Consider the following 23,292-nt stretch of genomic DNA (forward strand, 5'->3'; position numbering starts at 1 on the left):
ATAAAAGAAAAGAAAAGGACGTGTGTACTATACTTGAATTAACAATAGACAATATAATAATAGTGCATGATTGAGAAATGCAAATACAAATTCAAATGGCTGTTCAGAATTTCAGATTATATTAGATAATGGCAACACAATGCAAGCATTAGAAACCACATCAAAGTAGGCACACAATATTTTCTATCACAAACAAATGAATAACCTCAATCTCTCAGAATTAGCAGAAATCCTTCTCACTGAAAATATCAATTTAATTTCTATTTACTTTCAGATATCCAATGTTTTAGGCCACAATCCCATGTGCTTTTGTACAATGTGAAATTAATTTAATTATTTACTTAATAGTGAAAAGAAAATGAAAAACAAGATCCATGAATAATTGTTGCAAAAGAATCCAAGTACAATTGCATGATCACACAACAATTTCCCAATGCCAAGCAAATTTAGGCAAACACCCCCCCAAAAGAATCCAAGAATGAACATCATATATGCATGCATAGAAAGTGAGCAGAAGAGAAAATGCAAATTGAGAAATCAGCAGCAGCCAATGATTAAGGATGTAATGAGCATGAATGCATAATAAGCACAAAGAATCTCAACAAGGAAACGAGTTGCTAACACATGGCACAAAGCAGCAACACTTAATAAACAGCAGCAGTAAATAGCATGTTTCCCAGGTTCAAGCAAGCACCAAACAGAATTCATATGACTTAACCAGTTCCACAAACTGAAATCATTGCAGTTCATATAATATGGACCAAGCAACAAGCAGAGCAGAACTCAGCAACAACAAACCAAGAACAATTAATGAAACAGTAACACTTCCACAGCATCTATTTTGGAAAATGAAAAAAAATACAACAAACAGCAATCACAGGTCCAGAATTCAACACCAAAACAGCACAATAAACAAGTTCATCCAGGACAACTTTCAGAGGAAAGACAAATTCATTCCGAACAGCAGCAGTAAACAAAACAAAACCTACATCCACTAACCAGTCCAGATTCTCTAACCACCTAATTCAACTAAACTAAATTAGTTGAACTAAACAAGCTAAACAGAACGAGCTAAACCAGATTAATCCTCAAACAGAAATAAAATCAAATGAGATGAAAGGGGAACCTGGAAAGCAGAGAATTGGAGCAGGGGAAGGGAAGGGAAAACAGTAAAACAGGGTCTCGTAGTGGCTCTTAACAGAATCTTGGACAAGTGCCCCGAGAGTGCCATGCTGAAAAAGAATAAAGGTAACTAATTAGTTCAAATAAACGACATCATATCAAGTATTGATAAGTAAGACGATTGTATGAATATCTTAATATTCATTCACAAAGTCACAATTCACCAATAGAAATGACATCATATAAAGTCAGTAACTTAAAATCTCTTTAGGGGAAAGCTAATAATAAATAAGGCCATTAGAGGTGAAAATACTGTTTAGGCAAAAGGCAACAAACAGTGAGAATTAATGGAATACCAAAACCAGCAAGAAAACACACTTTTTATGTGACTTCAGCATCTTTCATCAGAAGCGAGTTTTTATGCAAAGTGGAGAGAAGAATCCAAAACAAAATACAATTGACGCTAATAAGTAACGTTAAATAGTCCTTAAAACGGGACAGAAAGTTTGAACCATGTTAGATAACATTTATATTTAATAGAAATGAGTTACGTTAGTCCCTTTAAATGAGCACGGGAGTTTCAACCATATCATCTCACAGACGCACACACACACTGGCACATATAATCACTTAACAAGCATCAAGCGAAGAATTAAAAAGAAATAAAAAAAAATGCTAAGATGCTGGTCTTAACAATGCAACTGTTTTAGGCTCCCAGGCCACCATTGTATTATTCAAGACACACAAACAAAGTGATGATGAAATAATGCTCATTCATCATCGTCCATACAAATTAAGTAATACTCTTAACTTAAAAAACACTGATCCACCAAATAAAATTAAAATAAAAAAAACTAGTATAAAATTAATGTTTGGTTCTAGTCAACTTCTATAATTCGATTTATCAGCATAAAACATGGTTTTGACTTCAATCATTCACAACTGCACAAGGAAGAAGATATATTTCACTCTTTCTGACACCAACACGAGTAAATTACAGAAGCCTTGTGTCTCACGTGGCTGAGACATTTCATTCATCATCATCAGCATTCATCATAGTAGGAAAAAGACCATGGAATCCATTATTACCCGCAAACAACATATATTAACAGTCAACATAAGATATCGAAAATCAAAGGAGAATATAGTGAATAGAGTGCACCTTTGTGGCTTTCTCATTCCAGAAAAAAACCACGTACGTCCACAGCATCGCAAGCAACGCGTCTTCAGCATTATCATTTAACCAGGGACATGAAAATGAAAATGAAAAGGAACATGCAATCAGAGAGAACGAATCAGGGGAAAATGAAAATGAAAAGGGAAAGCCCTAAACGTAAAAACAACGGAAAAATCGAGAAAATAAAAAGAGGAAAACCGATCATACCTATGGAATTTGAGGGCTTGGAGGAGAAGAAGAGGGAGGAGCTTGCCGTCGCCCATGTTTGCTGGAGCTTGAAGGTGAACAGAGAGATCCTCACTGATTCGAAGAAGAACAAGAAAGAGAAGAAGGGTATGAAGATTACCAAGATGAAGAAGAAGTGGTTTCCATCAGTGACGAAGGCGAAGGCGAAGGGCGACGGGCGAAGGGCAACGGGCGACGGGCGAAGGGCGAAGGGCGATGGGCGAAGGGCGAAGGGAGGAGCTCGGACGGCGAAGGGAGGAGCTCGGACGGCGAAGGGCGAAGGGCGAAGGGAGGAGCTCGGACAGCGAAGGGCGACGGGTGAAGGGAGAAGGGCGAAGGGAGGAGCTCTTCGATACAGGCGAGTAGGGTTAGTGGCTTCGAAGGGGAAAGAGAGATTAGGGTTGGGGACCGGGTTGGGGGCCGGGTTTGGGCCGGGTTGGGAGCCGGGTTTGGGATCCGGGTTTGGGTCAACCGGTTTGGCCCATCTCACCACGCTTTCAAAACGTTATTCTTGCTCTCTACGGCCACGCTTTTGAAGCGTGGCAAAAAAGAAACTTTTGGCCACGCTTTTAAAGCGTGGCAAAAGTGTACCAGCATATAGCCACGTTTTCTAAGTGTGGCCGTAATGAAACCCTGTGGCCACGCTTTTAAAACGTCCTTGTATCTATCTACGGCCACGCTTTTGAAGCGTGGCAGAAAAAAAACGTAGCCTTTTCTGTAATCAATTGCCACCCTCACAAAAGCGTGGCCGTTGATCCTTTTCGCCACGCTTTTGAAGCGTGGCAAAAAAAAATGTGGCCAAATCTCTAATCTATCGCCACTCTCATAAAAGCGTGGCCATAGACCACTTATGGCCACGCTTTTGAAGCGTGGCAAGAAAAAAGCGTGGCCATAGGCCTTTTTTCTTGTAGTGGATCCACGCGTGCGCGCCAGTTGCGCGTGTGCGTCGATGGAAATCTCCCAATCTGCACGGATGCGTCCATCCTTGCGCACCGCTTCTATCAAGTCCCACCCACGCGAGCGCGTGGAGTGCGCGGACGCGCCGATGCTGCTGCTTCCAATACTTCAATTCTTCATGTTCCTCCATTTTTGTGCATGCTTTCTCCCTCTCTTCTGAGTCAGTCCTAACCTATAACTCCTGAAATTACTCAACAAAGATATCACGGCATCGAATGACAATAGAAGAGGGTTAAAATATGGCAAATTTAAGGTAAAACAAGCATGTTTTTCATCATAGAGCAATATTGGGAAGTGAACACAAAACCATGCATTTCTTGTGAATAAGTGTGAGAAATATTGATAAAATCTCCCAAAATGAGCACAAGATAAACCATGAAATTAGGGTTTATCAAATCTCCCCACACTTAAACCAAGCATGCCCTCATGCTTAAAAATAAAAGGACCAAAGATTATGATGGGAAAGGGTTTATGAAATGCTAAGTATCTAAACGGATGCATGTAACTAATGTAAAGTCATCTACCTACTTGGTCAAAAGTGAATCCATCCTTCAAGAATACATGTGAGCATATAGGGTGAAGATAGTATACAGTTCACGAGTTCTACCAGATTGAGTATCACTAAAAAGTGCATATGACTTTCTGAAAGAACGCTTGTGAAAGCCGGGAACAAGCATTGAGCATTGAACCCTCATCGGAAGTGTATCCGCTCTATTCGCTCAAGTGTCTAGGGTTCGTCACTCAATCTCCTCCTAATCATGCTTTCCAAGATTTGTCTTTCATCTAATCAATCGACAATTACTTAATGCATGCTTACAAGTATCATGAGGTCTTATTCATGGGTTGTAACGGGGCTAGGGTGAAGGTAAGGATGTATATGGCTAAGTGGGTTTAAAATTTGAGTCCTTGATCAACCTCGGATCCCACTAGACACCTAAAACCACCTATACAACTACAATATATTCCTAGCTACCCTTGAATTTCTACCCTTTTGCATACTCATGGCTTCTTTTCAGTCCACCTACTATATGCATTGTTTTTATTACTTTATCTTGGGGTATTATTTTTTTTTATTTTTTTTTATATATGACATTATCAATATCCCCTTTCATTTCTTGGGGTTTCTTAGTGAACTAAAGTGTCAATGCATACGGTGCAATCATTTAACACATGAGTATGTTCCCAAAATCCTAGAGTTTTCAATTACACTACAATTACACGCCTATATATCTACCCGAAATCCCAAAGTATACCCCTCCTGTATGAATAATACACAACCTAACTTACCTAAGCTAATCAAGGATTCAAATTCAGGGACATTCATGGTTTTTCGCTTAGGGTTGTTGGCATGCTCTGTTTAAGAACAAGAGGGTTTATCAAAGGCTCAAAATTGGTTAGCAATGGTAGATATAAGGGTTAAGGCTATTTGGGAAAAGTGGTTAATGAAACAATGGCCTCAATCACGCAAATGCATTAATACACAAAGCAATGGACATATAGAATTAGACAAATCAAGGATCACATTCATGGAGAGAGATATGCACACAAGAATGGAAATAATGGTTAAAAGATGTAACCATGCAATAGGCTCAAAACTTTCATGCTTGTGTTCTTAACTCAATCACTATGTTCCAAAATACATTCTTAAAGCAAGTTTACTGCAAAAAATATTTCAAAATTTTGGTAGGTCACCCAGAACACAGTTTCTTGGAGAGAAAGTTATTGCTTTGACCAAGTAATTCTATAAAACTAACAATCATGAAAGGGTCTTTACAAGAAATAAACTAACTATGCGTGCCATATACTAATATCTATGCAAAACATAACTCCATGGTTATTGAAGAGAAGAGAATGTTACCCATGGAGATCGGTCGAACGACCTCCCCACACTTAGAAATTAGCACGGTCCTCCGTGCTACGAATGATACTTAAGGGACAGTCGGGACCAGAGTTTTCACTATCTCCCCCATCAGAACTTTCATCGCTTGGGTTCGAGGTGGAGGTGAATATCTCGGGCTCCTCCATGCTAGGGGCAACACGACTCAGAAGCTCCTTGAGGTGGGTGTATCGGCGGTGGTTGCGCTGCTCATACCTATCCAGCTTCCGGTGAAGGTCTTCTATCCTTTGATCTGTGGATCTCAGTGGTGGTGAAGATGAGCTTGAGGGACAAAGAAGTGGCGGGACCATGTCGAGGCTTGGTTTGTTCATGGGAAGATATAGGTATTTTCCGCTTGGGACCACATCGCCCTTAGCCGGAACCATGATCTTCTTATCCTTGGCTTCCCAAGAAACACCCGCAGCAGAAACTAAGTCAGATACCAAAGCTGGAAACGGCAGGTTACCTCGGTCGTGGACTTGACTCATTGCTTGCTTGACAAGAAATGGGATGCTCACCGGCTTCTCCGTGAGGATACACCAGAAAAGCAAAGTAAGGTCCGCTGTGATGGATGACCTGTGAGTGCTAGGTAGCACATAGTGGGAAAGGATCTGCGCCCAGGCTCTAGCTTCCACAGAGAGGAAGCGAGCATCGATACTTTTGGGCCTCATCCGCTGGCTACCATGGATCCAAGATGCTTCAGGCTTAGCGATGACTTGGAGAATTGAGTCCCAATTAAATTTGTACTCCACTCGCTGACGCAAGACTTCTTGGTATCCATCCATGTCAATTGGCACTAGTAAAACATTGAGCACCTGCTGAATAGCCTCTTCTGAAACTGAAACTTGCTTCCGGCGCATATACACCGATCGAAGAGAAGAGAGATGGTAGTTAGTGTAAAATTCTTCCACCCAAGAGAGGTTGATTTCCCTTGGTTTCCTCAAAAGAAACTCCCATCCTCGCTTTTCGATACGGGGTAGAATATAAGGAGCAACCCTATCCGGCGGAGCGAGTAAGTGCTCAGGATGATAGTTCCTTGCCGCTATGGACGGGAACCGAAGTTCACAAAAGCGGTTAGGGAACCTTGATGAGTCTCTCGCCGGTTTGCCCTTGTTATCCTCATCAATAAGATCGGGTGTCTTTCCCTTCTTTGATAAAGGTTTGGCTCCTATTGAAGAACGCGCCTTAGAATTCGATCTTTGGGGCACCCTTTTTGCGGCCGGTTTCCTCGAAGCTACCTCCTTGCCCTTTTTGGTGGCCATCCTAAAAGGAAAAGGGAGAAAGGAAAACATTAAACCAAAGAAACAATTTGATGAAAACATGCAAGTGATATGTCATGCCCATGATGAATCTGAATGCAGGGGTTATATCACTCGGCATGTGATGCAAGAGAAGGTAAGGCATGCAAAAGCATAAGAAGAGTAGTCTCAAGCATCTTTAGCAAAAGTAAGTCATGTTCAATTAATATGGGATTGGTAAGTATGAACCTTAAGCACATAAATTAGACTCAATGCATTGAAGAAGAAGCAAGTGAATGAGGAGGGAGCACCAATTTGAAAGTGTATGACTAAAATGTTCCAAAATGGTAGTTGTGCATTTCCTCGAACACTTGGCGTGCAATAATCAAGCAATAAGCAATTATGAAATACTAAACCAATCTAAAGCCTAAAATAGAACATCAATCCCCAAATAAACATCACACAATGGTAAAAGAGTGATAAAAGACTTAGTAATGCAATATAAGTTCAAGTTCAACATCCATGGATAAACAAAGAAAAGATAGAGAAAAGAAGCAAAAAAAAGCAAGAGATGTCATTAACAAGCAAAAGGGAAACTAAGAAAGATAGCAAGAAGCATTTAATTAGAAGAAAGAACATAAGAAAAGGTAAAGGGGGAAAAAAATCAAACCTTGAAGAGTATGAAAAAGCAAGGTTGAATCTTCTTTTGTGAAGATGAGAGAGGAAGTAAGAGAAGTGTAGCGCCACCGGAAAAGATGGTTGTCACCGGTGAGTGGCCGGAGACAAAGGTGGTGGGTTGTGGGAGAAGAAGAAGAGAAGGGAAGTGATGAAGAGAGGGGAAGAGTGAACTAAGAAAGAAAAAGAAAGGGGATGTGAGTGAGAAAGGAGTGAAACGGCGCGAAATATTAATCTGATTCGCGCATATTGCGCGCGCGCGCAGGGTGCGCTGGCACGTCGTGAAGGTGCTGGCTGATGGCGCGTGCGCGGCAATGGCGCGCGCGCGCGAGTGGAGTTGTGCCCCAGGCACAAAAGTGGCATAAACCCGGCTCAAGTCTCTGGTTTTTGTACCAGGGTGACCCAGGGAGGCATGCTCGCGGATGCGCACTATGCGCGAACGCGTGCTTGTGGTATTGAGATCTGGTGCGGGCGCGCACTACGCGCGGACGCGTCAGTTTCGGTATAAAGTTGGCCCAATTGTGGCACAACTCTCTGGAAAATGTACCAGAGACTCCACACAGCCCAATCGGCGCGCGCGCGCACTGTGCTCGTGAGCGTCGATGGTCAACTGGCAATGTTGCGCGCAGGCGGCATGTACGCAAACGCGTGGGTGCCTGGCGCGAGTTGGGCACAAAGTTGGCCCAACTCTCGGGTTTTTGGCCTGAAAAGGGGAATTCGCAACCGGCGCGCGCGCACTGTGCGCTTGCGCGTCGGTGCTCTTTTTTAAAGAAAAAATTTGTGTTTTCTTTATCTCTTTCACAACCTATCTAAAAGAACATTCTACCTATCTAACAGAACCAACAAAGCTAGCATCCCTAAGCACTCAACCAATCATCAAAAGAGCATAAAAGTCAAAGAACTAAAGATACTACAAGATGGTATAAACAAGGAAGATCTTACCACGGTGGGGTGCCTCCCACCAAGCACTTTTCTTTTACGTCCTTAAGTTGGACGGTCCTCTTCTTAAGCTTCATCTCCACTTGGTGCATCCTCCAATATGTACACCTCTAGCTCCCTTGGAGGTTTGCAACCATGATATTTCTTCACCCTATGCCCATTCACCTTGAAAGTTGCTTCACCTTTGGGATCAAACAATTCCACCACTCCGTAGGGCTTCATTTCTTTCACCTTAAAAGGTCCTTCCCACCTAGAACGGAGCTTGCCAGGCATAAATCGGAGCCTTGAGTTGTAGAGGAGGACTTCATCTCCTTCTTTAAAGTCCTTCTTCCGAATGTGATGGTCATGGAATGCCTTAGTCTTCTCCTTATAAATTCGGGCATTCTCATATGACTTGTTCCTCAAACACTCAAGCTCTTCTAATTGTAACTTCCTAGCTTCACCCGCCTTGGCCAAATCCATGTTGCACTACTTTACCGCCCAGTATGCTCGATGCTCAATCTCCACCGGAAGGTGGCATGCCTTGCCATAGACGATCTGAAAGGGACTCATTCCTATCGGAGTCTTGTAGGCTGTTCTGTACGCCCATAGTGCATCTCCTAGCAGGAAGCTCCAATCCTTTCTTTGTGGATTGACCACTTTTTCCAAGATTCTTTTGATATCCCGGTTGGAAACTTCTGCTTGCCCATTTGTTTGCGGATGATAAGCAGTGGCAACCTTATGCGATACTCCATAGCGCTTGAGCAATGCTTCTACCTTCCTGTTACAAAAGTGGGATCCTTGGTCGCTCACGATTGCTCGTGGCGACCCATAACGGCATACAATGTGATTCCTAATGAAAGAAACAACGGTGTTGGCGTCGTCTACGGCCTCCACCAACTTTGACACGTAGTCAACCGCTAACAGAATGTACAGATACCCACTAGAGTTAGGAAACGGTCCCATAAAGTCAATGCCCCACACATCAAATATCTCACAGAACAACATAGGTTGTTGAGGCATTTCATCCCTATGGGATGTGTTTCCTGACTTTTGACACTGATGACAAGACACACATAGCCGGTTAGCATCCTTGAATAAGGTTGGCCACCAGAATCCGCAATCCAACACCTTTTTAGCGGTCCTTTGTGGGCCAAAGTGGCCACCATAGTCGGACGAATGACAAGTTTCCAGAATTGGTTGAAATTCGGATTTCGGGACACACCTTCGGATTACTTGGTCTACACCTCTCATCCACAAGTGAGGGTCATCCCAAATGTAGTATTTGGAATAACTCCTCAACTTGTCCCTTTGATTTTTCGAAAAGTTAGGAGGGAAGATTTTTGCAACCAAGTAGTTTGCCATTGGGGCAAACCAAGGAGAACTAGCTAACATAGCATGCAAACTTTCCAATGGGAATGAGTCATTGATCGAAAATGGATCAGTTTTTAAATTCTCAATGCGGCTTAAGTGATCCGCAACCAAGTTTTGAGATCCACTCCGGTCCCTAATCTCAATGTCGAATTCTTGCAAAAGCAGAATCCAACGTATGAGTCTAGGCTTTGACTCATTCTTTGTCAATAAATACTTCAAAGCTGCATGATCCGTGTATACCACTATCTTTGAACCTAGCAAATAAGATCTGAATTTATCTAAGGCATGAACAATGGCTAAGAGTTCTTTTTCGGTAGTGGTATAGTTGGATTGTGCGGCATCTAGTGTCTTAGAAGAATAAGCAATGACATAAGGAAGTTTACCCTCACGCTGTGCAAGCGCGGCACCCACAGCATAGTTTGACGCATCGCACATTATCTCAAACGGCAACGTCCAGTTGGGGCCTCGCACAATCGGTGCTATGGTGAGAATTTTCCTCAACTCTTTAAAAGCTTTTTCACAATCACTGTCAAACTCAAAATTCACATCTTTTTGGAGTAGCGCAACAATGGCAAGGCAATCTTGCTGAAGTCCTTGATAAAGCGCTTGTAAAATCCTGCATGTCCCAAAAACGAGCGGACCTCCCTCACAGATGAGGGGTGAGGCAAAGTAGTGATAACATCGACCTTGGCCGGGTCCATAGAAATGCCTTCATGAGATACTACATGTCCTAACACTATACCTTGTCTTACCATAAAGTGACATTTTTCAAAATTTAAGACAAGGTTGGTGTCAACACATCTAGCTAGGACCTTGGCCAAGCTCTCCAAACAACAATCAAATGAGACACCATAAACGCTGAAATCATCCATAAAAACCTCTAGACAATTCTCCATTAGATCGGAGAAGACACTCATCATGCACCTCTAAAAAGTGGCGGATGCGTTACATAGTCCAAATGGCATCCTTTTATAGGCAAAGGTTCCAAACGGACATGTAAACGTGGTCTTCTCCTGATCTTCAGGAGCAATATGTATCTAAAATTATCCAGTAAATCCATCAAGAAAACAGTAGGGAGATTTACCTGCCAAGCGGTCTAGCATCTGATCGATGAAGGGTAAGGGGTAATGGTCCTTCCGTGTGGCGGCATTCAATCTTCTGTAGTCATTACATACTCGCCACACATTTTGCACTCTTTTAGTGACCATTTCTCCGTCTTCCTTCTTGACCGTTGTGATGCCCGACTTCTTGGGAACAACTTGAACCGGGCTCACCCACTCACTGTCGGAAAGAGGGTATATGATATCCGCATCTAGTAGCCGGGTGACCTCTTTCTTCACTACATCAAGGATGGTTGGGTTGAGCCTCCTTTGTGATTACCGGACCGGCTTGGCTCCATCTTGGAGAAATATTCTATGCATGCACTTATGCGGGTCAATCCCTACAATATCCGCAAGGTTCCATCCTATCGCTTTCTTGTACTTTCTTAGAACGTCTAGGAGTTTTTCCTCTTCCTCACTTGAGAGCTCACTAGCTATAATAACCGGAAACCCACAGTCTTCTAGGAATGCATATTTCAGATGAGAGGGGAGGGGTTTCAGTTCACTTGCCATCTCAAGATGAGGTTCTTTTTCATCAAGCTCATGGGACTCATTCTTGACAACTTCTTTAAGTTCATCCTCTTGGTCATCTATCTCCTCAACGGTGGGGTGGCATGAATTGTCATGATCTTCTTCTTGTACTTCCACCACCACTTAATCAATTATATCACATCGGAGCATAGAATGTTCTTCGGGAGGATGTTTCATGGCTTCCTCTAAATTGAACTTGATAGTCTTATCTCCAACTCCAAAGGAATATACACCAGTAAAAGCATCTAGCTTGAATTTGGAGGTTTTGAGGAAAGGTCTACCAAGTAGAACGGAGGATGAGCTTCTACCTTCTGTTGGGGGCATCTCAAGGATATAAAAGTCAACCGGAAAAATCAAATCCTTAATTGCCACAAGTACATCTTTAGCTATTCCCATTACTGTGATCACACTTTTATCGGCTAAGGCAAATCTCGCCGCCGACTTCTTCAAAGGAGCTAAATTCAACCGCACATAGATGGAAAATGGCATGATGCTAACACAAGCTCCCAGATCACACATACAGTCATGAAAAGTGTATCCACCAATACAACAAGACACTAAGCACGGTCCAGGATCACCACATTTTCTTGGAATAGGTTCCATCAAGGAAGAGATCGAACTACCCAAGGATAGTGTCTACAATTCCCCTATTCTACTCTTGTGTGTACACAAGTCTTTCAAAAATTTTGCATACTTGGGGATTTGTTGAATAGCGTCAAGGAGTGGTATGGTTACCTCGACCTTTTTGAACACTTGGATCATGTCTAAATCAAATTCCGGTGTCTTCTTTGCTTTCTTCACCATGGAAGGAAATGGAATAGGAATTGATTCATCGATTACGGCTTTCCTCTTGGGTTCCTTGGGGTTTACTCCTTCTTCCTCATGCCTTTTGTCTACCACCTCTTCTTTATATGGAGCTCCAATAACTACCTCTTCCTCATGCATCTCTCCCATGATTCTTGGGGGTATTTCCTCCAATGTAGTCCCCGACCGTAGAGTGATGGCATTGAGACCGCCTCTTGGGTTTGGTTGGGGTTGGGATGGAAGGTTGGATGAACTTGAGGGTTGGGTGGTGTTGTTATTGAGAGTTGGTGGTTGGTTTGACATGTTCATCTTTGAGAGTATGTTGGTGAGGTTAGCCAACTGAGTGTTCAAGGCCTCAAATTGAGCCTTGTTGATCTCATCTCGTTTTTCCATAGCGGCTCTAAGCTCATCAACTTGATTGTTGGAAGATGTAGGAGTTTGGTTTTGTTGTCTATGGTGCGGTGTTTGGTACTTGGTGTAATTGTTTTGGTTTTGGTTGGCTTGGTAGTTGGTGTTATTGTGGTGATATTGGGATGAAGATGGGTTGTTATTGTGGTGAGAAGAAGGGTTGTTCCATCTTTAGTTCTGATTGTTTCCTTGTGAATTATCTCTCCACCCTTGTTGTTGATTGCTACCTTGGTTAGACTTGCTTCGGAAGGTGACGGTTCTACCACACCCTTAAGAGGGTTATTCCTTGCTCTTGTGTGTTGCGTAGATTCGGCGACATCCTTTATCAAATCCCAAGCTTCTTCTTCCGTCTTGTTTTTCGAAAGGGACCCGCCACTAGAGGCGATAAGCAATCTTCTATCTTCCGCACAAAGACCTCCGGTAAAGTAGCTAATGAGCAAGCAAGTGGTCATTCCGTGATGTGGACATGACTCCAATAACCTCTTGAACCGAGACCAATACTCATATATGCTCTCTTGGTCTCTTTGCATTATGCCCGAAATCTCTTTCCGGATGTATTCGGTCTTCTCCGGTGGGAAGAACTTGTCAAGAAACTCTCTTCTCAAGAAATCCCAATTAGTCACAATATCATCCGGTAGCGAATAAAACCATGTTTTTGCTTGTGCTTCAAGAGAAAAAGGAAAGGCAAAAACCATGATGGCTACCTCATCGGCTCCATGCCTTCGAGCCGTGGAACAAGCTACATGAAAATCCTTCAAATGTCGGATGGGGTCTTGACCCGGCAACCCATGATATTTAGGAAGTAGATTTATCAAGCTACTCTTCAACTCAAAGTTTGGATCAAGGTTAGGATATCTTGCTTGTAACGGTTGAAGTATGATATCCGGAGCTCCTTGCTCATGCAAAGTGATCCGGCGTGGCTCCGCCATGTGTGGCTCACCTGTAGGATGCAAAGATGTATTAGCAGTGTCAACAGAAGAATAGGAAGTATCAGACTCCAAGTCACCCTCGGCGGTGTCTAGCAATTCGGTGTTTTCCTCAAGAGAGGCTGAAGTACTAGGCGTGTAGTCCAATCGCCTTCTAGCTTGCCGAGTGTGTAACAAAGTTCTTTCAATCTCGGGATCAAAATTGGCTAAGCTAGAATTCGGTTGAGACCGAGTCATCAAACTTGAAAGTCATAGTACAAATGCAAAAGAAATTTAAACTCTAGCTAAGTATTGAAAGAGCAAAATATCTACAATATTCACATATTCACATAACCAACATCGAGGCATACGTTGCAACCATTCCCCGGCAACGGCACCATAAATTTGACACTCGCTCTTGCAACCAAGGGATGTTGTATTGGTAAGATTTTTCTCTTTAATATCACCTCGTTGTGAGTATAGCCTACCAACAACAAGCCTTGGGGTCAAATTTAGAAGAGGGATTTGGTTGTCACAATTTCAACCCCAATAGAAATAACCGAAGTATTCAAACCTCGGGTCGTCTCACGAAGAATGGGCAAACATGCGCTTCGACATTGGTTAGAAATCTGGGGTTGAGAGTTATGAACATAAAAGTAAATGGAAAACTTAACAAACAAGTAATGTTAAATGGCAACAAACGAATTCAACTATGTAAGCAAAAACCAAGCAATTCTAATGAGCAAACAATATTCTACTCAATTCTACCTTAAGCTAAACGAATAACTACTACTAAGATACGTGAAATTGGAAATCGGGTTTCAAATATGAATGCTAAAAACAACTCTTGGCTAGGCATGGGAATTGGGGTCACAATCATTGTCCAACACTTCATCTTGACAATTATGAGGAACCAAGCTCATTAAGTCTACTCCCAAGTCTTAAGTACGTGATATCTACCCCTAAACTTGAAGTACGTCAAATGGCCCTGGCCACATCAACCCATAAGTCTCAACCTACCTACTAATTAGATTAGTAGTGGGTTGGCGTCAATGAGTATCAAATTGACCACCTAGGGCTCCCAAATCATCAAATCCATTAGACCCAATGACTCAAGTTTACCCAATTCCCTTGACCTAGGCCAAGAGTGTGAAAAACTACTCCATAATCAAGGTAAACAATTCATCAAACACTTGGTAAGCGCTTATGAAAGACATGTTCAAAATAGTAATTAAATTGAATTCTACAAATACCCACTAACAATGATCAACATACAATTAAACAATCAACAAGATTAAACATAGAAATCATCAATGTAACATCAACAAAACAAGATTCACAATATTCATGAAATGGGTAGAATAACAATTAACAAGAATCATAAAACTATCACTAGATGTAAGAGAGATTATACCAAGGAAATTAAATTGAACAATTAAAACTGTAATCAACAAAATCCAATTCACAAATCAACAAGGAAAAATCAAAATGGAAACTAGATCTAGAGAGGAACAAGGGTTTCTCTCCCTAGAATCAACCAAGAACCAAGAAAAACTCTCAAAATATGTCTATTTTCCAAAATGACTCTCTCCTCCTTTCCCCTCAGCATTCTTGGGTCTTTTCCATGCAAAAACAGCTTGAAATTGGGCTTCCTTGGCCTCAAAAATCGCCAGGCACGATTTCTCTTAATGAGGTCACGTGTAGCTTCCCACGCGTGCGCGCGCCGATAACTTTTGTGATCCACGCGTGCGCGCCAGTTGCGCATGTGCGTCGATGGAAATCTCCCAATCTGCGCGGATGCGTCCATCCTTGCGCGCCGCTTCTATCCAGTCCCACCCACGCGAGCGCGTGGAGTGCGCGGACGCGCCGATGCTGCTGCTTCCAATACTTCAATTCTTCATGTTCCTCCCTTTTTGTGCATGCTTTCTCCCTCTCTTCTGAGTCAGTCCTAACCTATAACTCCTGAAATTACTCAACAAAGATATCACGGCATCGAATGACAATAGAAGAGGGTTAAAATATGGCAAATTTAAGGTAAAACAAGCATGTTTTTCATCATAGAGCAATATTGGGAAGTGAACACAAAACCATGCATTTCTTGTGAATAAGTGTGAGAAATAATGATAAAATCTCCCAAAATGAGCACAAGATAAACCACAAAATCGGGGTTTATCAGTGCCCAGCGATGTAAGATATAAGACTCCAGGACGCCAAAGGCAATCCTAGAACTCATATCCATCACAAGATTCATCTTAAAGTATATCTAAAGTATTAAAGAATAACTCAAAACCATAACATTATAAAGGGTAATCTAACTTAGGGAATTTTCTAATCTAACAGTCTCCGCTGTCCCACAGCCTTCACCAACCTATCCTCCATGCGATCCCATTGCCGCCGCCTTCCGAACCTCCTCAATCCCAGTAGAATACACAAATAATATCAATGCAAGTAAAGCACAAGTATAGGCATATATGGCAAGTAATTCAAGTAGGCAATTAGGCATGTTATACAATTAGACAAGCAATTACAAGTCGGCAAAGCAAACAAACATATAGCAGATGCACATGATGAATGTCTATCCTATTGGCTGTGATATCACATTGTCGGTTCAACTGCCAACCCGAAACATCTCCATAGAGATGTCACCCTTCGGAATCATGATTAGGAACCCCTGAGATATGGTGCTTGGAACACCATCCAGAATTTTGTGCTTGCACACTCTAGTGATCCGAAGGGATGCAAGCATGATACTCTTTCCACGGACCTCACATCTCAATGTAAGCGGGATTCACCACCGTCCTTATGCCGCCTCCACGACCTCAACAGGCGGGATTAACCACTGTCCCTGCCAAGCGCATAGCGTCTCATAATTCTCAATATAAAGCAGTAATTCAGTGGTTTTCAGAAAACATTTTTCAGTATATCATGGATCATCACTCCATTCTGAGTCCTCGACTCATCTCAACCACTATCAATTTAACATTTTCATTCTGAACTCATCAATTCCTCATTTTCTCAATTCATATATCATTCTTCCTTCTCACTCCACCAAACTCATCCTCAGTACACCAAAATCCTAAGCCTCCGTTCTCTAACTTTTCAAAGAAATACCAAATAAAATCTTCCTAGGACCTTTCCCAGGTTTGATATCCAAAAATAAGCCTAAGAGTCTTAAAATGGTGCGACAGAAGTTTACAAGCTTGTTGGAAAGGTGAAACAGTTAAAGACGGAAGTTTGGTTGAAAAACAGGGCATGTGCGTACGCACAGGGGTGTGCGTGTGCATGCCCTAGGAGATTTTCAAGATGTGTGCGTACGCATAGAGGTGTGGGTACGCACAAGTGCAAAAATTTATAATTCTGTTCACTCGCACAAGGGGTGCTAGCGCCCTCAACAGAATGCACCTTGCAACGTGTGCGTGCACACAGCTTGCAAAACTTGGTTGGTTATGTGTGCGCACAGGTCGTGCTAGCGCTCTCCACAGCAAGCCTTCCCCTGTGTGCGCTTACACACAAGGCTGTGCGTGCACACAGCTTGCAAAACTTGGTTAGTTATGTGTGCGCACAGGTCGTGCTAGCGCTCTCCACAGCAAGCCTTCCCCTGTGTGCGCATACGCACAAGGCTGTGCGTACGCATAGGTTCAAAAGCTCACAGGGGTGTGCGTGCGCACAAGGCTGTGTGTGCGCACACAAACCAGAAATCACAAAATTCTGCAACATTGCAGAATTTCAGATTTTGACACCAAACTTTCAACAATCATATCTTCTTCTACCAAATTTGGATTTCCACGAAATTTAAATCATTTTAAAGCTTGTTCAATTATCTTTCATTTGATATAAATGCATTAAATCTCAAGCACGGTAGCACAAGATATGGTTCATGGAAATTCATCAAAATTTCAGTTTTACCAAAAGTTCACAATTCTCAATTTTCCAATTTCACAACCACAACTAAACCACCATCTCATCAAACTCCCAAAACACATCAATTTCACAATTTTCATACCCCAATTCACCACTCCACCTTATGAAATCAGCAATCCCCATTATCAAATACATAACAATACATTCATGTTCAACCAACACATTAATCAAACATCATTCCACTATTACCAACAATCATCATAATCAATTTCAATCTCAATCCTCAATACCATACTATTAACATCAACCTTTCAATTCATCAACAACCCATATAATCAAATCATCATACCTCATCTTACAACAATTCCAACAACCAATTTAATTCAATCCTATCCTATGGGTCACTAGCTTAAGTGTCCAGAAATATTATATATTACATAGAGGAAACCGAAACCATACCTTAGCCGATTTCCAATATGCCAAAACCCCGAAACTGAGTGCAGTTTAAGCTTACAACCACAATCCGAGCCACCAATCAACTTTAACAAGCATCAACTCAACTTCAAAGGCTTCCAAACTCACAATAATCAAGCTATATACACAAAATTTATAACTAATCAACCTAGGGTTCATCATAATCATTATTTCACAAGTGTTCGAGAACAACTCACCTTACCCAACAGTTTTGGAAGCAAAAACCCAATAGGAATCAAAGGCTAGAGTGTAGCTAAACACCAAAAATCACAAAATTCCATTCAATACAAAATCCTAAAATTTCAAAATTTTGGAAGGAAGAACTGAGAGGGATTTCATGATTTCTTTACCAGTTTCTTGGGTGAGTTTTGTAGGGCTCTTCGCGAGGATCGCATGGCCGCAAACGGTGCGCCAGTCGAAGCTCCGTAGCCCAAGTTATGAGCTTGGGAAGATGAGCATGAATAGTAACAATGGGGGTTTCTCTTATTCTTGTTTCAGCTGGTGTATGAGTTGTGTTTAAGTGGGTTGTGTGCTGAATTGGCCTTTAATGAGAATATATATATATATATATATATATATATATATATATATATATATATATGTTGGGCTTGGGCCCAACTTGGGCCTAGTCCAACTCGTTAGCATTTTTAGTCCATTTGGCCCAATTTTGGGCCAAACCTTTAAAATCAATACCCGGTTTTCCATTTCTAATATTTTTATAAGGTTTTCCGATTTTTAATTTTTCTCGCACAATACCGGGTAGACTTAAATCGGTTCGACCGGTTCGGCTGCTGGTTCGCGATTTTACTCGATTTTTCGCAGAAAATACATTTTCTGACTCAGAAAAATCTACTGAGTCCAAAAATCATATTTAAATCCTCAAATTCTCATTCTAAATTTTCGGATCCTATTTTGGGCAATATTAATCATTTAATTAGACGGTTAATTAGTCTCGGTTTTTACATTCACCCCACCAAATAAGAAATTTTGCCCTCAAAATTTAGTGATTACCTGAGAACAACTCAGGGTAATCCTTTCGCATCTCGGACTCCAATTCCCAAGTATGCTCTTCAACTCCTGCTCGGTTCCAAGCAACATTAACCAATGAAACTTCCTTTCCTTGCAGCTTCTTCACACTAGTGTCATCGATACGCACCTGTGTTACTTGAAAAGTCAAGTTCTCCCTCAACTCAACCGACTCAGGCTCTAACACATGAGCCGCATCCGACGTGTACTTACGGAGTTGTGACACGTGGAATACGTTATGCAAGTTAGACAAGTGGGGCGGCAAAGCTACTTGATATGGAACCGGCCCGAATTGCCTCAGAATCTCAAAGGGTCCGATGAACCTCGGATTTAGTTTCTTGGTTTTAATCGCTCTTCCAATTCCAATTGTCGGAGTAACCCTCAGAAATACATGCTCTCCCACTTCAAATTCCAACGGTTTCCTTCTCTGATCCGCATAACTTTTTTGTCGACTCTGTGCCATTAGAATTCTCTCTCGAATCTTCTTAATCGTCTCAGTAGTCTCTGCTAACAAATCAGGACCCAATACACTTGCTTCACCAGACTCATACTAACAAAGTGGAGATTGGCACTTTCGTCCATACACGGCCTCATACGGAGCCATCCCAATGCTCGCATGAAAGCTATTGTTGTACGCAAACTCCATCAATGGCATGTAATGTTCCCAACTTCCAGGTTGATCCAAAACACATGCCCTTAGCATATCTTCCAATGTCTGAATAGTCCTTTCCGACTATCTATCCGTTTGTGGATGATATGCCTTGCTGAGACATAGCTTCGTACCGAAAGCCCTTTGGAAAGCTCCCCAAAACCTTGACGTGAATCGGGAATCACGGTTCGACACTATGCTCGATCACACATCGTGCAACCTTACGATCTCCTTGATGTACAATCTTGCCAACTCTTCCATAGAATAGTTTACTCGGATAGGCAAAAATGAGCAAATTTGGTTAAGCGATCCACAATCCCCCAAACCGCATCAAATCCTGATCTAGTCCTTCGTAAATCGGTCACAAAATCCATTGCGATTCCTTTCCACTTCCATTGAGGAATCTCAAGTGGCTGTAGCATTCCCGACGGTTTCTGATGCTCTATCTTTACCTTCTGACAAGTTAAACACTTGGATATGACCGTAGCTACATCACCTTTCATCCCAGGCCACCAGAACATTTTCTTTAAATCATAATACATCTTCGTACTTCCGGGACGAATAGAAAATCCACTGTTGTGAGCTTCCGTCAACAAGTCTTGTCTTAAACTCCCGACACCCGGCACACAAATTCTCCCTTTATATATCCACAACCCTTCATCATCCTTAGTGAATTCTCCATGCCTCTTCTTACCAACTGGTTGAAATAACTGCTGAAGCTTTTGCTCATCTTGCTGAGCCCTCTAAATCTCTGTTTTAAATGTATTGGAAATCTGCAACTGATTCAAACAAGCTCTTCCGGTAACTTCACCAATAACCAGCTTAAGATCCACTAACTCTTCTTCCTTGATTCTTATCGAAGCTATTGTTAAGGACTTCCGACTCAACACGTCTACTACCACATTCGCCTTTCCAGGATGATAACTTAGTTCAAAATTATAATCCTTTAGCAACTCCATCCACCTCCTCTGACGCATATTAAGCTCTTTCTTATCAAAGATGTATTTGAGACTCTTATGATCAGAAAAGACGCTAAACCTCACTCCGTACAAGTGGTTCCTCCAAATCTTCAACGCAAACACAATCACCGCTAATTCCAGGTCATGAGTTGGGTAATTTACCTCATGTGATCTCAGCAGACGCGATGCGTATGCCAACCACATTCAGGTGTTGCATCAACACGCAACCTAAACCCTTCAGTGACGCATCACAATACACTACAAATGGTTTATGCGGTTTCGGTAAGATTAAAACAGGCGCTGAAGTTAACCTTTGTTTCAAGGTCTGAAAACTTTCTTCACACTCCGACATCCACACAAACGGCACCTCCTTCCCTGTCAACTTAGTCGTCGGTAGTGTAATCCGAGAAAATCCTTCAATAAATCTCCAGTAATATCCGGCTAAGCCCAAGAAACTCCTAACTTCTGTCACCGTCATTGGTCTTTCCCCTTCCATCACTGCCTCTACTTTCAAAGGATCTACAGCTATTCCTCCTTTGCTCACCACATGACTTAAAAACTTTACTTCTTCCTTCCAGAACTCGCATTTGGACAACTTAGCATACAATTTCCTCTCCTTTAAGATTTGCAACACAATTCTTAAGTGTTCCTCATGCTCCTTCACCGTCTTAGAATAAACTAAGATCGTCTATGAAAACCACCACGAATTTGTCCAAAAAGGGACGAAGTACTCTGTTCATGTAATCCATGAACACAGCAGGTGCATTCATTAACCCAAAGGACATCACTGCAAACTCGTAGTGTCCATAGCACATCCTAAACATAGTTTTTGGAATATCCTCCTCTTTCACCCTTATCTGATGGTAACCGGATCACAAATCAATCTTGGAAAATACTCCAGCTCCTTATAGTTGATCCATCAAGCCATCTATCCTTGGTAGCGGGTACTTTTTCTTCACAATCACTTTATTCAACTGTCGGTAATCCACGCAAAGTCGCATTCCTCCATCCTTCTTCTTCACCAATAAAACTGGCACTCCCAACGGTGATACACTCGGTTGAATGAACCTCTTGTTCAGAAGTTCCTCCAATTGAGTCTTTAATTCTGCCAGCTCTATCGGAGCCATTATATACGGCATAATCGATACTGGTCCGGCTCCCGGCACCAATTCAATCGTAAATTTAATCTCCCTTTGAGGTGGGAACTCAGGAATATCTTCCGAGAACACTTCCGGGAAGTCTCTAACTACCAAGATTTGATCTAGCTTCTGATTATCACCAAACGCATTTGCAATCAACAGGATATAGCCCTGACACTCTTCTCCACTGTAGTTCACCATTACAGAGTTCAGGTAATACCCCTCAGCTAACACTGCTCCATTTTCTCCTTCCAACATAAACTAAATTGACTGCTCAAAGCAATCCAACAAAACTCGATTCTTTGAAAACCAATCAAACTCCAAAATCATCTCTAACCCAACCATTGGTAAATAAATCAGGTCATGCACGAAATCTCTACCCTCAAGCTTGAAACCTACTCGCCTACAACTTGACCTAGTTACCACCGTTTGATGCGGAGTATGTACATGCAAATCAAATGCTAATTCTGACACTTTCAAGCCTAGTTCCTCAACCTTAGCAAACGAAATAAATGATGCAAAGCTCCAGTATCATATAAGGCAACCAAGATTTTATCACCAATTAAACAGTTACCTCTCATCAGAGGATCTGCTTTAGCAGCATCCATAGCGTTCACAGCAAATACTCGCCCTTGGTATTGACTCTGACCCGCATTCGGGTTCTTCCCACGAGTACAATCTCTCTCAATATGATTAGGCAAACCACAGTTGAAGCAACCACCTATACCAATCTTGCAAGAGTCATATGGATGAAAACGCCCACAACGCACATAAGTCAAATCTGGAGAAATCTTATTCTGATTCCCTCTTCCTTTTACATACTGAAACTGATTATAAGTGTTCTTTCTGAAGCCTCCTTGACTTTGAGGTGCATGTCCTCCTCTCTTGAAATTCTGCCCCCTCGGCTGAAAGTACTTGCCATGTCCCGTACTAGTGTTTCCTCTATGAGTGTCCTTTGACGAAGCTACTATCTTTTTATATTCTTCAATAACTCTCGCCTTGTTCACTAGATCGGAGAAAATCCGAATCTCCAAAGAAGCCACAGCAGTCATGATGCTGTCCTTCAAGCCCCTTTGATACTTGATGCACTTCCAGCTTTCATACGTCTCCGAAGCACCCTAACACACCCTAGAGAACCTACAGTGCTCGCCAAATCGGCTAGTATAGTCCGCCACAGACAAGAAAGCTTACTTCAGCTGCATAAGTTCCATCTCCTTTGCTTCCCTTGCAGACTCAGGAAAGTACTTCTTATAGAAGGCCGTTTGAAATACATCCCAAGGGATGTCGGCATTCTGAAGATGTAACAAGCGGCATTCTCCTTGCCACCAATGCTGAGCCTCCCCCAAAAGCTGATATGCGGCAAACTATATATACTGGTTGTTCGGGACATGCTGTGCTTACAGCGTGTGCTCCATGGCCTGAAACCAGTTATCCGCTTCTGTAAGGTTGGTTGAACCTCGGAAACTTGGCGGATGAACCCTGAGAAAAGTAGCCAAGGTCATCGGAGTACCTCCCATGTTATCATCATTTCCTTCCGCATTGTCATTGCCGGTTCGCAAGATTTCCCATTGCCACCATGAATTTGGCATGGTTATCGGCCGGTTGCTCATTCCTACTCTCTGCTTGTGAACGTGTACGTCCTCGTCCACGAGTGGCCATTAGGGTTCCTGTCAACACCAAACAATCGATATCAAGGTGATCAGTCTCAATATCAAAAGCCTAGTGCTTCAATTATCCCAAATAGGTACTCACAAACAAGCATGCTAAGCAATATCAAATGGATAGCCTAATAGCATCAAAGAAAAGACACACAAAGTATGCAATGAAGCACAATCAGTCCATCCCTCAGGCTTACGAGGACGAACCGCTCTGAT

The 23,292-nt window shown here is 42.2% G+C and overlaps 1 protein-coding gene across 1 annotated transcript; it reads right to left on the reverse strand.

The window, feature by feature from the left end:
- Positions 1–18,532: 18,532 nt before the first annotated feature.
- On the reverse strand, positions 18,533–19,134 carry LOC148551033 (uncharacterized). Its single transcript, XM_088494698.1, has 2 exons — positions 18,657–19,134; positions 18,533–18,552 (listed from the first exon to the last, which is right to left on the reverse strand). The coding sequence occupies exons 1-2, from the start codon at positions 19,132–19,134 to the stop codon at positions 18,533–18,535; spliced, it is 498 nt and encodes a 165-aa protein (XP_088350824.1).
- Between the last annotated feature and the right edge of the window lie 4,158 nt (positions 19,135–23,292).

The sequence above is a fragment of the Arachis ipaensis genome, chromosome B7, assembly GCF_059453495.1.
Source record: "Arachis ipaensis isolate K30076 ecotype BB chromosome B7, ASM5945349v1, whole genome shotgun sequence".
In the NCBI taxonomy this organism is placed as follows: Eukaryota; Viridiplantae; Streptophyta; class Magnoliopsida; order Fabales; family Fabaceae; genus Arachis; species Arachis ipaensis.

Bases quoted from the DNA above. Each gene is read 5' to 3' on its own strand.
- LOC148551033 (XM_088494698.1), bottom strand. From the start codon at position 19,134: ATGGCACAGAGTCGACAAAAAAGTTATGCGGATCAGAGAAGGAAACCG. The intron at 18,553-18,656 runs GTAATCACTAAA...TGCCCAAAATAG, and splicing joins TTACCCTGAGTTGTTCTCAG to GATCCGAAAATTTAGAATGA.